The 14,952-nt window shown below is 41.1% G+C and overlaps 1 protein-coding gene and 1 pseudogene across 5 annotated transcripts in view; one reads left to right on the top strand and one right to left on the bottom strand.

Annotated features, from left to right (window-relative positions):
• ARMH3 (armadillo like helical domain containing 3) overlaps positions 1–14,952 on the top strand; it is a 183,590-nt gene that overhangs the window by 49,641 nt on the left and 118,997 nt on the right. For all 5 annotated transcript variants that reach the window (XR_011997554.1, XM_025992590.2, XM_025992611.2 and 2 more), the window contains 3 exons: positions 649–718; positions 1,993–2,053; positions 13,878–13,966. Coding sequence is in view for 4 of the 5 variants with exons in the window: in XM_025992590.2 (XP_025848375.1) it covers positions 649–718; positions 1,993–2,053; positions 13,878–13,966 (220 nt within the window). In the remaining variant the exon portion in view is untranslated. The remainder of the gene's footprint in view (positions 1–648; positions 719–1,992; positions 2,054–13,877; positions 13,967–14,952) is intronic.
• LOC112915240 (large ribosomal subunit protein eL43-like) lies at positions 11,617–11,881 on the bottom strand (annotated as a pseudogene).

The following is a 14,952-nucleotide window of genomic DNA, read 5'->3' as shown; positions in this document are numbered from 1 at the left end:
ATGGAAAGATCCACAACCATATTCCCATGGCAATAATATTAGAATGTATCAGTAACGTAGATTTCAACTAGGAGATGGGCCTAAACCTTTTGTTTTCAAAATGTAGTATGACCTTTGATTAGTTAAGACCAGATGCTGTTTTATTTATCTGAGAAGCGGGGGAAATAGAATATGAAGATACCAGGGAATTACTTAAAACTTGGAGATATATTTAAAAATACCATGTTGAGATTTATATTTGAACTCACTTTTTTTTTTGCAACTGCTACTGTTGCTGCCTCTACACAGTTACCTTCTTTTCTTTTTATTATTTTTTCAAAGAAAAATGCCAGTATACTTCTTTTGTTGTTAGTAATGTCACTTGTATAGATAAAATCAAAGTAAAAGCAACAGCTTTCCCATTGTAGTATGCCCCAGTGCCCTTTGGAGCTGTTGTCTTGCTGTGAATTGTGTTTTTGTCACAGGCCTGCATTGATAACTGAGAAGCATTTAACAAGTCCTCCCTGCCCCACCCTACCCCCATCACTAGAAAAAGAAAGAAAAGGTAGCATCTCTGTAGTAGTGATTTTATTTGCATGAAAAATGTGATGATGAGCCTTTGGATGTCAGTTCAGATGTCTACTAACTTCATTTCTTATTTGTGTGAAGCCTATGAGACACAGGAAGAAGGCAGCAGACAAGAACCTTCCCTGCCGTCCCTTGGTGTGTGCAGTACTGGGTGAGTCTCATCAAAATTGGCATTTTTCTGAGCCAGTGACAGATTTTCATGATTAGGAGGAGGGATAGATCCTGGTTGATTTGCTTCTCCCTCAGAGAAGGTACTAGTTATGTTTCTTCTCTGGTCTAAGAAACCATGTTTATTGTTCAGTTTGGTAAAGCAGCTCCAACGAATAGAATGTTCAATTAAAGAGTTCTCTTGGGACACCTGGGTGGCTCAGCAGTTGAGCATCTGCCTTTGGCTCTCAGGGTGTGATCTCAAAGTCCCAGGATCAAGTCCCGCATGGGGCTGTCTGCATGGAGCCTGCTTCTCCTCCCTCTTCCTGTGTCTCTGCCTCTCTCTTTGTGTATCTCATGAATAAATAAATAAAATCTTAAAAAAAAAAAAAAAAAGAATTCTCTTGTTTAAAGATAAAGATCTTTCCAGGGACATAAATGGCTAATTCCAAGCTTGATACATGATTTAAATTTATAAAGTATCTTATTCCTGATCAAAATTCCAAATTCTTCATTCCCTTCTTGGTCCAAATTGATGTGTCAGCTCGCCAGGAAGCTTAAAGTTCACGGTTCGGACATACAAAATTTCCTCTGAATAAATTAAGCTGAGATGAGGCTGACAGGGCTGACAGTAGGGGGTTTTGTCTTAGGTGATTTTGTCTGCCCAGAATTCTTCATTTTCCTCAGGGGAATGATCTGAACTCTTAATCCCATTTCACTTGGATAGTCAGCCCTAGTTCCTAAATCTACTTGATTTTAGAAACAGCAATTAAGACTATATAATAAGCCTCTATTGAGCCAGAGTCCCATAGACCATTTCAGTCAATATCTGTCAAACAGCATGATCATGAGATGATATAGAGTGACATAACTTCAGAGTGGAGTCTTTGGTTACATGGATGTGATACATAATTTCTTCTTTGCTTGCCTCATCACTCAGTTCTCAGAATATGATTTCCCTCTGGCATTTTGCATTAGTGTCATAGTACAAATTATCTGTGCAATGAAATCTGTGTACCTAAATTTATTGGTAGGTCAAGGTATACTTCTGGAAGCAGGAGAGTGAGCTAATTTTCTTGTTATTTTACAAGTGGCAGGTGTTGAAAAGTGTTGCAACAAGTACCTTACATAAAATAAATTTCAGTCCATGTGAATAAAGATGTGATTAGTGGTTGCCATTCAGCATGAGTGCAAGGTATACTGAGGTTTCTTTCCAACTCAAAGGCGAGGAATGCATTTCATTCTGATTGACTTCATTGTTCTCCTTTTCCCATTCAGACCTGATGGTAGAGTTTATTGTAACACACATGATGAAGGAGTTTCCTATGGATCTGTATGTGTAAGTACCATGGTTCACTTAATGTGTACAAATCTATTTTATAGAATTGAGTGATAGGAATTTATAGTCACAAGATTCTGTATATACTTCAGGAAAAACTCATTTGTGTTTGGAGGAGTATCAGGGAGCATTTTATGGCCTGGGTTTATACATCTTTGCAGAAGAGGGAAAAAGTACAATAGATTCTGCACAAATCTTTTTTTTTTTTTTAAGATTTATTTATTTATTTATGATAGAGAGAGAGAGAGAGAGAGAGAGGCAGAGACACAGGCAGAGGGAGAAGCAGGCTCCATGCAGGGAGCCCGACATGGGACTCGATCCCGGGACTCCAGGATTGCGCCCTGGGCCAAAGGCAGGCGCCAAACCGCTGAGCCACCCAGGGATCCCCTGCACATATCTTTATTATCACTTTAGGCACATTACATCAAGAACAGGGCTGATGCACTGAAGTAGTGATTATGGGTGACTGCTGTAATCCAAAGATGTGAAATACCAGCAAGCTACTTAGTCACCCCTGGGCTTTGGTATCAAAGTAGTCAGCAGTATTTGGAAGATAGGGAAAGGCCTGAGAAACAGAGCTTCTTGTCTGTTGTTAGCCTATATTGCCTAGCAGCCTAGTCAGAATTATTCTAGGTAGGCAAATTATATGTATAGTGGCCTGGCTGGGAGATTCCTGCCTCCTGAGGAGATCAGATTATCGAAATTCTTCACAGCCATCATAACTAGAGGCAACTGAAAATCATCGTATTTCAATAAAGTTTAAGCCTTAAGACTTTCTCTCTCCTTTGCTGTTTCTGCATTCTTATCTTTAATGCCCAAGAAGAGCTGTGCTCCATTAGTGTGATCCCAAATATATATATTACCTTTTTACCTCAGAAAGCATCTGAATTGAGTATGATAACAGAATTGCTACTTCCCCTTTTTTCAGCAAGAGAGCAATTTGGTAAATACCAGTGTCCATGTGCCTCATTCCAGTGGTAGGTCTGGGATCTGGGGAGGTATAAAAGATTTTACTCTGAATAGAGTAGACCTCCAGCTTTTTAGACTGCTTGCAGGTCATGTCATATAGTCTTGGTTTCCTAGATCTGAAATAATAATACAAATTTTACTTTTAGGTAAGTAGGTTGCAGTTTGCATTTTTCTTTTCTTTTTATTTATTTTTTCTTTTTTTTTTCTTTTTTTTTTTTTTTTCTTCTTTTCTTTTTAAAAGATTTTTTTTATTTATTTGAGAGAGAGCATGAGTTGGGGAGGTGGGGCAGAGGGAGGGGGACAAGCAGACTCTCCAATGAGCAGGGAACCCAGTGGGGGCTTGATCCCAGGACCCTGGGATTGTGACTTTAGCCAAAGGCAGATGCTTAACCAACTGAGCTGCCCAGGCACTCTGCAAGTTTGCATTTTTCTGTTTGCAGCTTTTTTTTTTTTTCCTGGTGTTTAGAAGTAAGCCTGACTCCTTATTTTATAAGGAGTAGGGGCTAGGGAGAGGTAGGCTCCCTGCTGAGTGGGGAGCCCCATGCGGGGCTCGATCCCAGAACCCTGGGACCGTGACTTAAGCTGAAGGCAGCTGCTTAACCAACTGAGCCACCCAGCCACTTCTTCCCCCCCACCCCCGCTTCTTTATTTTAATTCAAACACCATGAAAGCTGCTTTTTTTGTAACACCAATTAGATAAGTTTTCAGCTTGTTTTAGGCATATCTCTGAACCTCAGCACTTTAGGGATCAGATTTGTTTTACTACAGACTTTATTTGTAGCTTGGTTATCTTATGTTCTAGTTTTAGGACATGCTATTTACTTTGTAGTATATTATTATAGTCTCAGTTTTCTCATTTTCCAGGTATGGAAACTTAGACTCTAGAGATTGAGTTGCTTTGTCCAGGGTTATTCTGTTACTAAGCACCATTGTCTGGACCTGAACTCAGCTTTTCTTATTGTAAATCCGAGGCTGGGGATGCCTGGATGGCTCAGCAGTTGGGTGTCTGCCTTCGGCTCAGGACATGATCCTGGAGTTCCAGGATTGAGTCCCATGTCAGGCTCCTGCATGGAACCTGCGTCTCCTCCCTCTGCCTATTTCTCAGCCTCTCTGTATGTCTCTCATGAATAAATAAAATCTTAAAAAAAAAACCAAAACAATAAAAATAAGTAAATCCAAGCCTGTTGCCATCCCTTCTCCAGTGTATTAGTTTTCTATTGCTGTGTACAAATGACCCCAAACTGAGTAGTTTAAAACACGTTGTTATCTCACAGTATCTGTGGTTGAGGAATCCAGAAGCAGCTTAGCTGGGTAGTTTTGGCATAGGGTTTCTCACAAGGATTCAGTCAGAGTGTTAGCTGTGGGGTGCCTGGGGGAACTCAGTTGAGCATCTGACTCTTGGTTTCTGCTTAGGTCGTGATCTCATGGGTTGTGAGATTGAGCCCTGAGTTGGGCTTTGCACTTAGTGCAGAGTCTGCTTGGGATTCTTTCCCTCTTCCACTCCCTTTCCCTTTGCCCCTCTTCTCATGTGCTTGTGCACAGATGCACTCTCCCTCTCTCAAATAAATAAATAAATCTTAAAAACAAAACAAAACAAAAAACAAAACCCAACAATGTTAGCTGGGCCTATAGGCATCTGAGGCTCTACTCCAGGCTGGAGGATTTTCTTCCAAGTTTACTTACATGGTTGTTGGCAAACCTTAGTTCCTTGCCATGTGGGCCTCTTCATAGGGCTGCCCACCACAGCAGCTAACCTGCTCCAACACAAGTAATCCAAGAGAGAAAGAAGGAAGTGTGAGAGACCAGGATGGAAGCCATAATGTCTTTTATAATATCTCAAATGACATACCATTTCTCTTGGTCCCATGGACCAACCCTGATACAATGTAGGAAGGGACTACATAAGGATGTAAATGCCAGGAGGTGGGGACCACTGGGGGCCGTCTTGCAGGCTGGCTATCATAGTGGCACACTGAATAAGTTGCATCACCACATTCAGACTCAAGTCTCTCTGACCACAGTAGTTAAGTACTCTTAACTACTACTGTGATAAGTGACAAAAGAAGGATTTGAACAGTGTGACTAGTACTGACTGGGGCATCAGAGGAGATAACAGAGAAGGTTGCATTTGACCTGAGTCATGAAGAAACCGTGGGAGTTTTCTGTATAGAAGAGTGGAGGAGGGACATGCCAAGCAGGGGACCAGCATGTTCAAAGGCTTGGAGGCTTAAAAGTGTGGCATGTTTGGAAAGTAGAAAATAATTTGGTATGATTAGAGTGTACGGTGCATGGAAGAAGTATAGGAGAGTAGATTAAGTGGCGGATGCTAAACAGTTGAAGGTGGGATGACATGATAAGATGGTGTGAAGTTCAGCATGTTGAGTTACAGGTATGTGGCTGTCTACTCAGACCCTCACATGACAGCCAATGAACCTGATTGACATAAATATTACTCCCCCCCCCCCCCCCCCCCCAGTTACTACCGTTTTTGGTATTGCCTTGCTTTCTCAGTTGCTTTTCCTACCTACTCTTCAATTGAATGTCCTGAAGTTAGGGAAGATGGAAAAGATAATGAAGCATCAAGCTGACAGAGGCTGGACAGAGGTCCCAACCTCAGGCTGAATACACTTTCAAATTCCTTACTACCAGTGGGAATATATCCAGATCTCCCTACCCCCTCCTCCAACCCTCTTCCCAGATTTTGGCTTTTGGAGCATCAAGTCCTTTTTAGGTGAATTGCTCTACTCCCAGCTGGGCATCAGGCCAGGTTGTTTCTCTCATTTCTCATTATGTACTGCTTTACAGCAGCATACCGCAGAATGAGAAATTGAAAGCAAAATGAATTTCTGCCATTTCAGATAAGTTTATAATCCTTCTGGTGAAATATGAAGAAATAGGGAGTGTGGAAAGACTTAATACTCAAAACCAGAATCTGGGTCAGCAATGAAACAATTTCACATCAGTGTATAAATGTTGTAGGTAAAGTAATAATGAGGAAAAGTGCTTATACCAAAGAGAGAGAGAGAAAGACAGAGAGAGAAGGAGAGAGAAATCTTGCCTGGAGCTGTAAGAGGTGAGGAAACTTAACCAGTTAATTTCACTCCTCATTGTGTTCCTTGATTCTCGCTGCCACCCCCACTGCTGCCACAGGAGTTAGGAGTGAGGAGAATTTCAGAGGCTATTTCCCTGATGAGAGTAAACTCTCTTTCTCAGTAAGAGATTCCCAAACCTGGAAGTAGGCACCGGAAGAAAGTAGAGACTTGAGTGGACCCCTCAAGAAGACTTCAGATTATGGGACGCCTGAGTGGCTCAGTGGTTGGGCATCTGCCTTTGTCTCAGGGCATGATCCTGGAGTCCTGGGATTGAGTCCCACATTGGGCTCCCTGCATGAAGCCTGCTTCTCCCTCTGCCTGTGTTTCTGCCTCTCTCTCTCTCTGCGAAATAAAAATAAATAAATAAATAAATAAATAAATAAATAAATAAATAAATTCTTTAAAAGAAAAAAAAGAAGACTTCAGGTTAAAGCAGAACAATCTCATGTTGAAATAGGAAACCACTATGTGCATAAAAAAAACCAAAGAAGCAATACATTTGGAGTAATTCAGCCAGTATGTTTTTTTTAAAATATATTTTATTTATTTATTTTTAAAGATTTTATTTATTTATTCATGAGAGACAGAGAGAGAGAGAGAGAGGCAGAGACAGGGGCAGAGGGAGAAACAGACTCCATGCTGGGAGCCTGATGTGGGACTCGATCCGGGGTCTCCAGGATCATGCCCTGGGCTAACGGTGGCGCTAAACCGCTGAGCCACCTGGGCTGCCCGTCAGCGTGTATTTTTAAGATTGTAGCAATTGGTTGTTTTTTTTTTTAAAGATTTATTTATTTATTATTTATGATAGAGAGAGAGAGGCAGAGACACAGGAGGAGGGAGAAGCAGGCTCCTTTCCGGGAGCCCGATGTGGGACTCGATCCCAGGACTCCAGGATCGCACCTTGGGCCAAAGGCAGGTGCCAAACCGCTGAGCCACCCAGGGATCCCCCGATTGTAGCAATTGTTAAAGTTTTTATTCTAGCTCGGTAAATAGTATAAGTTATTGAGACCACCAGGCTGGGTAGCTGCAGAGGCAAAAACAGAGCTTTAGAACAGTGTCAGAGTGAGGATTGATAGCCTTTGAACCAGAGGGTGGTGGCAGCAGGGGAAGAAGCACGGGTAGTGTTTCCTTGGTGCTCCACAGGGGCTAAGGGCTGGGCTGGCATTTTCAATCGAGCTGCAACAAACCTGTCGGTACCAGGTACCTAATGACTATCAATTTAATGGAGAAGTTGATAGAGGAATTTACATATTCCTAAATTAAATCATGGCTTGAACTAGGACATCTTGTAGCTAGTGACAACTGCATCAAAGAAAAGATCACACCACAATATCTAAAAATCAACAGTTGAGGGGCACCTGCGTGGCTCAGTGGTTGAGCATCTGCTTTTGGCTTAGGTCATGGTCCCAGGGTCCTGGGATTGAGTCCCACATCGGGCTCCCCGAGGGGAGCCTGTTTCTCCCTCTACCTGTGTCTCTGCCTCTCTCTTTGTGTCTCTCATGAATAAATAAATAAAATCTTTAAAAAATTTTTTTAAATAAAAATCAACAATTGATTTGAAAACTATTAGGGTGATTTATACTATAGTTTATGTCATTTGGTAAGCAGTTTTGATACAGTTTAGTTTATTAAGAGAATAAAAGAGTTATTTAAATTTTTGATGTATGTATTGATTTCTGTATTTATATTTCTGTATGTTTTGTAAAATATTTTTAATATCACTCCTGAGGATACTGAAGTCTTTTAAGAGAGACATATCATAGGGGCACCTGGCTGGCTCAGTTGGTAGATCTCAGGGTCATGAGTTCAAGTCCCACATTGGGTGTGGAACCTCCTTAAATAGATAAAAAAGAGAGAGAAAGAGAGATCTGTTATATAGTACTTTTATAATTCTGATCTGAAGGACTCCTACAAGACCACTTAGAGCTATAAGGAATGGGAAGAACAGAGATCTAAATCATGGGGCAAGTTGATTAGGCTGGTAAGGTAGCAGTGCAAGCCCATTACTGGGAATATTTTGAAAACTTCCAGGATGTCAATTTACAAATTTAGTTGATTTCATTTGTGTCATTATGTTGTTAGGCACTTTAATTCTCTTAGGTAGTGTTTTTGGCTCCCGTTCCACATTGGGAGGATTGTAGTGTTTTTTCATTTTGGTTTGATTTTTTTGCCCTCCTCTTTTCCCCCTCTGCTAGGAAGTCTAAGAAGAAATTAGCTACCTCTACTTTCACTTGATTCCATGACCTGTCAGATTGATTCCGTGACGTGTCTGCTGTAGGATCTTAGGTTACTCTTGGTCTCAGAATAAAACCATAAAAACTACGAGAGTCCAAAAGTACTCTTTAGTTGAAGCTGCCTTTCCGCTGAATTGCGTTTGGGGAATAGTAGGTGGAGAGGAGCCACTTTGTGCCCTGCACTTTTTGCCTTGCTTTATTTTGTATCTTCTATTTCAGTTTTCTCTGCCCTTTCTTTCTTCTTTCCTTCCTTCCTTCCTTCCTTCCTTCCTTCCTTCCTTCCTTCCTTCCTTCCTTCCTTTTTCTTTTCTTTTTTCTTTTCTTTTCTTTTCTTTTCTTTCTTTTCTTTTCTTTTCTTTCATGATAGTCACACAGAGAAAGAGAGAGAGGCAGAGACATAGGCAGAGGGAGAAGCAGGCTCCATGCACTGGGAGCCCGACGTGGGATTCGATCCCGGGTCTCCAGGCTCGCACCCTGGGCCAAAGGCAGGCGCTAAACTGCTGCGCCACCCAGGGATCCCATCTGCCCATTCTTTCATGTCAAAACAGTTTCAAGAGGAAAGCCTCTTTCATTTGCCTGAAACTAGCAGGTTATCTGGGTCTAGTTTCCAGGAACTTGACAGTTTAGTTCTAATTAAGTGCTAGATGTTTATTTAATTTTTTTGAAAAATTTAAAAATTTTTTATTTGTTCAAGCAATCTCCACACCCAACATGGCGCTTGAACTCACAGCCCCAAGATCAAGAATTGTACACTCTTCCAACTGAGCCAGCCAGGTACCCCAAGTGCTAGATCGTTAGTTGGTAAACAGTATTTGTTGAATGAATGAATGAATGAATGAATGAATGAAGATTTAAGTCTGACAGTTTCTTCTGAATCTTTTGGGTTGTGTGATGAGCCTGAATTTTCAGAGGGGTACAGTCTAAGCCTTGGACCTCTGTTGCTGCCTTCCCACTCCCAATCTACTTTCTGTTTATATATTTGCCTATTCTGGACATTTGATATAAATGAAATCATGTCATGTGACCTTTTGTGACATAATGTTTTCAAGGTTTGTCTGTGTTGTGGCATGTATTAGTACTTTATTCCTTTCTGTGGCTGAGTACTATTCCATTGTATTGTTTATCCATTCATCAGTTACATAATGCAAATTCCATTGCATTATTTACTAGGTTTTCAGTTGATAGACATTTGAGTTGTTTTTATCTTCAGCTGTTATGAATAATGCTGCTATCAATATCCATGTACAAGTTTTGGTATGGATATATGTTTCATTTTTTGTGTGTATATACCTAGTAGTGGAATTGGGGGGTTATGTGGTAACTCTATGTCTAACATTATGAAGAACTACTAAACTGTTTTCCAAAGTGGTTGTACATTTTACATTTCCATCAGCAATGTATATGGGCTCCAGTTTTTCTACATATTCATCACAGCCAAGGATTTTATTTCTACTTGGACTTTTCTTCCACTTTGGCAAAAGTAGAAGGGGCATGAACTTGATTTAAGAAATGACATTATAGGGCAGCCCCGGTGGCGCAGTGGTTTAGCACTGCCTGCAGCCCAGGGTTTGATCCTGGGGACCCTGGATCGAGTCCCACATCAGGCTCCCTACGTGGAGCTTGCTTCTCCCTCTGCCTGTGCCTCTGCCTCTCTCTCTCTCTCTCTCTGTTTCTGTGAATAAATAAATTTTAAAAAAATCATTAAAAGAAAAAAAAAAGAAATGACATTATAGGGGCACCTGGGGTAGCCAGTTGATTAAGCATCTACCTTCAGCTCAGGTCTTGGGATCAAGCCCTACATCAGGCTTGCTGCTCAGTGAAGAGCCTGCTTCTCCCTCTCCCTTGGCTACTCCCCCTGCTTGTGCGTGTGCTCTCTCTGTGTCAAATAAATTTAAAAAATGAAAGAAAGAAAGAAAGAAAGAGAAATTGTAAAACCTTGAGTAGATTTTTGGTTTACAGATTAACATACCAGTTCTCTCCATATTATTCTCTCATGATCTGCCCATGTGTTTCTGGACTCCTTTTGCCAGGGGTTTGTAAATAGTAGTGCAATGGGATAAGCAGTTTGGTGAGTTTTGGTAAATGTATACATCCTTGTAACAACTCTCCCAGTCAAGGTGTAAAATATTTCTCTTCTCTAAAAAGCTCCTTTGTGGCTCTTTTAGGGGATGTTAAAATTTTTTTAGAGATTTATTTAGGGGATCCCTGGGTGGTTCGGTGGTTTAGTGCCTTGGCCCAGGGCACGATCCTGGAGTCCCGGGATCGAGTCCCACGTTGGGCTCCCGGCATGGAGCCTGCTTCTCCCTCTGCCTGTGTCTCTGCCTCTCTCGCTCTCTCTCTCTGTGTCTATCATAAATATATATAAATATAAATATAAATATAAATATAAATATATATATATACACATATAGGAAGGAGAGAAGAGAAGTATATCAGAGGAGAGAGCACAAGTGGGAGGGGCAGGGAAAGGGAGAGAGAATCTCTAGCTGACTCAACGCTGGGCGATGGCCTGTTGCGGGGCTCCATCTCACAACCCTGAGATCACAACCTGAGCTGAAACCGAGAGTCAAACGCTGACCTGACTTTGCCACCCAGGTGCCCTGAGGATGTTAACATTTAAAAAAATTTTTATTTTGTTTTATTTTTTTAAAAGATTTTATTAATTTATTCATGAGAGACACAAAAGCAGAGACAGAAGCAGGCTCCCTGGGGGATTCAATCCCAGGACCCCAGGATCATGACTTAAGCCAAAGGTTGACACTCAACCACTGAGCCCCCCAGGTGCCCCTAAATTGGTTAATTTGTTACTAATTACTTTGGCTGGTTGTTAAATTTTTTTTTAATGGAAAGTGAAAAACAGCATGCAAAATTGTATACATTTAAATGTATGATAATAGTCACAACTATATTCAAGCATTAAAAATTTTTAAAGGATTTTATTTATTTATTCATGAGAGATATAGAGAGAGGCAGAGAAACAGGCAGAAGAAGAAGCAGGCTCCCCGCGGGGAGCCCAATAGAGGACTTGATCCCAGGACCCCGGGACTATGACCCGAGCCAAAGGCATATGCTCAATCACTGAGCCACCCAGGTGCCCTAAAAAAAGTTTTAATAGTGCTTCCCTTTTGGGTGGTAAGATAACAGGTGAATTCTATTCCTCTGCCTATGTCTCTGCCTCTCTCTGTGTCTCTCATGGATAAATAAATAGAATATTGAAAAAAATTAACCCATTTATTGTAGGCTAGCAGTGTTTTAAATGATCAAGCTTCTACTGGTCTTTCAACTCCTTCAGTCTTCTGATGGCAGACTTTACTGTGATGGCACCTCCAGGTGCCACTGGCTATAGTATTCATATAGGAGCCACAATGCCAGATGCCCACAGCTCGTCTTTTCCTCTTGGTTTTGCCACAGAGGAAGCAAGTGTACTTGGCTTGCTGGCTTATTTCAATTTTCTTCACCATTTTCCTGAGGGAGGCACCATAACGGGTCCCATATTTACCCACGATTCTGACCTTTTTGGTGTGTTTAACCATGTCGTCGCGAATTAGGTCCAAGCCCAGAGAGCTTCACTTTCCATTGTAACATAAATATTTTTTTGTGTTGTGAAAAATTCTTCATGAATATAATTTTTAAGAGCTTCATGGGGCCCCACCTGGATGGCTTATTCGGTTAAGCCTCCAACTCTTGGTTTTGGCTCCGGTCATGATCTCAGTGTCTTGGTGGGCTCCCTGCTCAGTGAGAGTATGCTTCCCCTCTCATGCACTCCCTAAAATAAATGTCTCTCTAAAATAAATGAATCTTCAAAAAAAAAAAAAAAGCTTCATGGGGTTACATTATATATCTATGTTTTAGTCTGGTTGGGTTGTGATAACAAAAAAACACAGATTGGGTGGCTTAATGTTAGAAATTTATTTTCTCATTGTTTTGGAGGCTGGATGTCCAAAATCAAGGCGCCAGCATCTTTGGTTTCCTCAGAGGCCTCTCTCCATGGTTTATAGATGGCAGTGTTCTTGTGATGTCCTCACAGGGCCTTTTCTCTCTGTGAGAGCGCAAGCATTCTGGTGTCTCTTCCTTTTCTTATGAGGATGCCAGTGCTATCAGATTAGGACTCAACCTTTTAAAAAAAATATTTTATTTATTTATTTATTCATGAGAGACAGAGAGAGGCAGAGACATAGGCAGAGGGAGAAGCAGGCTTCCTGCGGGGAGCCCGATGTGGACTTGATCCTGGATCCCAGGATCACGACCTGAACCAAAGGCTGATGCTCAACCACTGAGCCACCCAGGCGTTCCTCCTCTGTGGCTTTTTATGCTTTCAAAACCCTCCCCCCAGTCAGAGATGAAAAACATTTTTTGTTAGATTTATAATGTTTAAAAAAAAAGATTTATAATGTTTAAAAATATATTTCACCTCAACCTCAACTATTAACTGTTTATTTAGAAATAGTCTCCCAAAGATATATGCTATTGTGATGTTAGTAATGTTGAATATTCCCATGATTTAGAATTGTACCATCCAGTAGAAGTTTTTGTGATGACAGAAAAGTTCTATATGTTTGTGCTGTCCAGTATGGTACCCACTAACCACATGTGATTATTAAGCATTTGATATGTGGCTAGTGCAACTGAAAAATGAATTTTTAATTTAACTTTTAATGTAAATAAAATTTAAGTTAATTATGAATTAAACTAAAATTTAAACATTTAAATTAAAAACAAATTTAAATAGATCTGAAGAGGGGCACCTCTTCAGGATCAGTTGGTTATGCGTCTGACTCTTGGTTTTAGCTCAGGTCATGATCTCAGGATTGTGAGATCAAGCCCTGCTTGGGACTCCTCACTCAGAAGAATCTGCTTGTCCCTCTCCCTCTGTTCCTCCTCCTGCCCTCCCTTGCTCTCAAATAAATAAAATCTTTTTATAAAAAAGATCTAAAGACTTAAGGTCTTATTATTATTTTTTAATTTATTTATTTATTCATTCAGAGAGAGCAAAGAGAGAGGCAGAGACACAGGTAGAGGGAGAAGCAGGCTCCATGCTGGAAGCCCGACGCGGGACTGGATCCCGGGTCCCCAGGATCACACCCTGGGCTGCAGGTGGCACTAAACTGCTGCGCCACCTGGCCTGCCCAAGACTTAAGGTCTTAAATTTTGTATTTTTATATCCTGTGTTTGCAGCATTGAATGGAGTAGTCTAATGCCGGTTCACTGATGTATGCTTTCCTCTGAGGAAAGATACTCAAGGGAATTTTATCTGTAATACCTAATCAACTGCTGACCTATATGCGATTATAGCCCTTTTTTCCTAGTGATAAAGGGAATTAGCACAAGCATTGTGTATGTGTGTATGTGAGTTGTCTGTGTGTAGGGGCAACTTATGCATCAGAAAGTTGAAGTTTCTTTCATTTGCACGTGTACAAATTAATCTCCAGCATCTTTAGTGGCCTTAGCAAAGCTATCTGGCTGAAGAAAAATGTATCTGTAGTGAGTTGCATCACACTTTAGGCTTATGCCAGTTTTTTTCTGTTACAGACGCTGCATTCAGGTAGTACATAAACTACTTTGCTACCAGAAGAAATGTAGAGTACGTCTGCATTATACCTGGAGGGAACTCTGGTCAGGTAACAATCTTTTGAATTTGTCTTCTTTTCCTCTTTTATGAGCCCCTAGGCCTAGGCACAGCTGAAAATTAAAAAAAAAAATGTTTAGAATGCTCTGTTTTCTTTTTCTTTTCTTTTCTTTTCTTTTCTTTTCTTTTCTCTTCTCTTCTCTTCTCTTCTCTTCTCTTCTCTTCTCTTCTCTTCTTTTTCTTTTCTTTTCTTTTAAAAAGATTTTATTTATTTATTTATTCATGAAAGACACAGAGAGAGAGAGAGAGGCAGAGACACAGGCAGAGGGAGAAGCAGGCTCCATGCAGGGAGCCCGACGTAGGACTCGATCCCGGGACTCCAGGATCACGCCCCGGGCCAAAGGCAGGCGCTAAACCACTGAGCCACCCAGGGATTCCCTCTTTCTTTTCTTTTCTTTTTAAAAGATTTTTATTTATTTGAGAGAGAGAGCATAAGCAGGGGGAACAGCAGACAAAGAGAGAAGCAGGCTCCAACTGAGCAGGGAGCCCAATGGAGGGCTCAGTCCTAAGACCCCGGGATCATGACCTGAGCCAAAGGCAGATGCTTAACCCACTGAGCCACCCAGGCACCCCAGATGCTTCTATTTTCATTTATACTTTTTGTCACTTCAGCCTTGTTCTTTTCTAGATCTGGGCACGTCATGTATCTATTCCATACCTCCTCTAAAATTTCTTCTCCCTGTATTTTTTTGTCAGCTGGTATAAACAATTGAATATATCTTGAGTTCTAATGATTCGTGGTTTGAGTGAGAGTGAGGTAGGAGGAGTCAGTACAAACTTGGATTCCCCCTTGATTCCATGTGGTAGCAGCATATGGACTATAGGGAGGCTTCTGTGTGTTTCCTCAAGATGAGTAATCTTAGGAGGAATGTCAGGGAGAGGGGATGGAGAAGGGGTGGAGAGATGGGGGAATCCTGTTCTTTGTGTTACATCTGGCATTATTACTGTTTACAGATAGTGTCAATTGTGCCACACCCC

The sequence above is a fragment of the Vulpes vulpes genome, chromosome 15 (genome assembly GCF_048418805.1).
Source record: "Vulpes vulpes isolate BD-2025 chromosome 15, VulVul3, whole genome shotgun sequence".
In the NCBI taxonomy this organism is placed as follows: Eukaryota; Metazoa; Chordata; class Mammalia; order Carnivora; family Canidae; genus Vulpes; species Vulpes vulpes.
The sequence above is the reverse complement of the archived record's forward strand: the minus strand, read 5'-3'. Positions and strand labels throughout refer to the sequence as shown.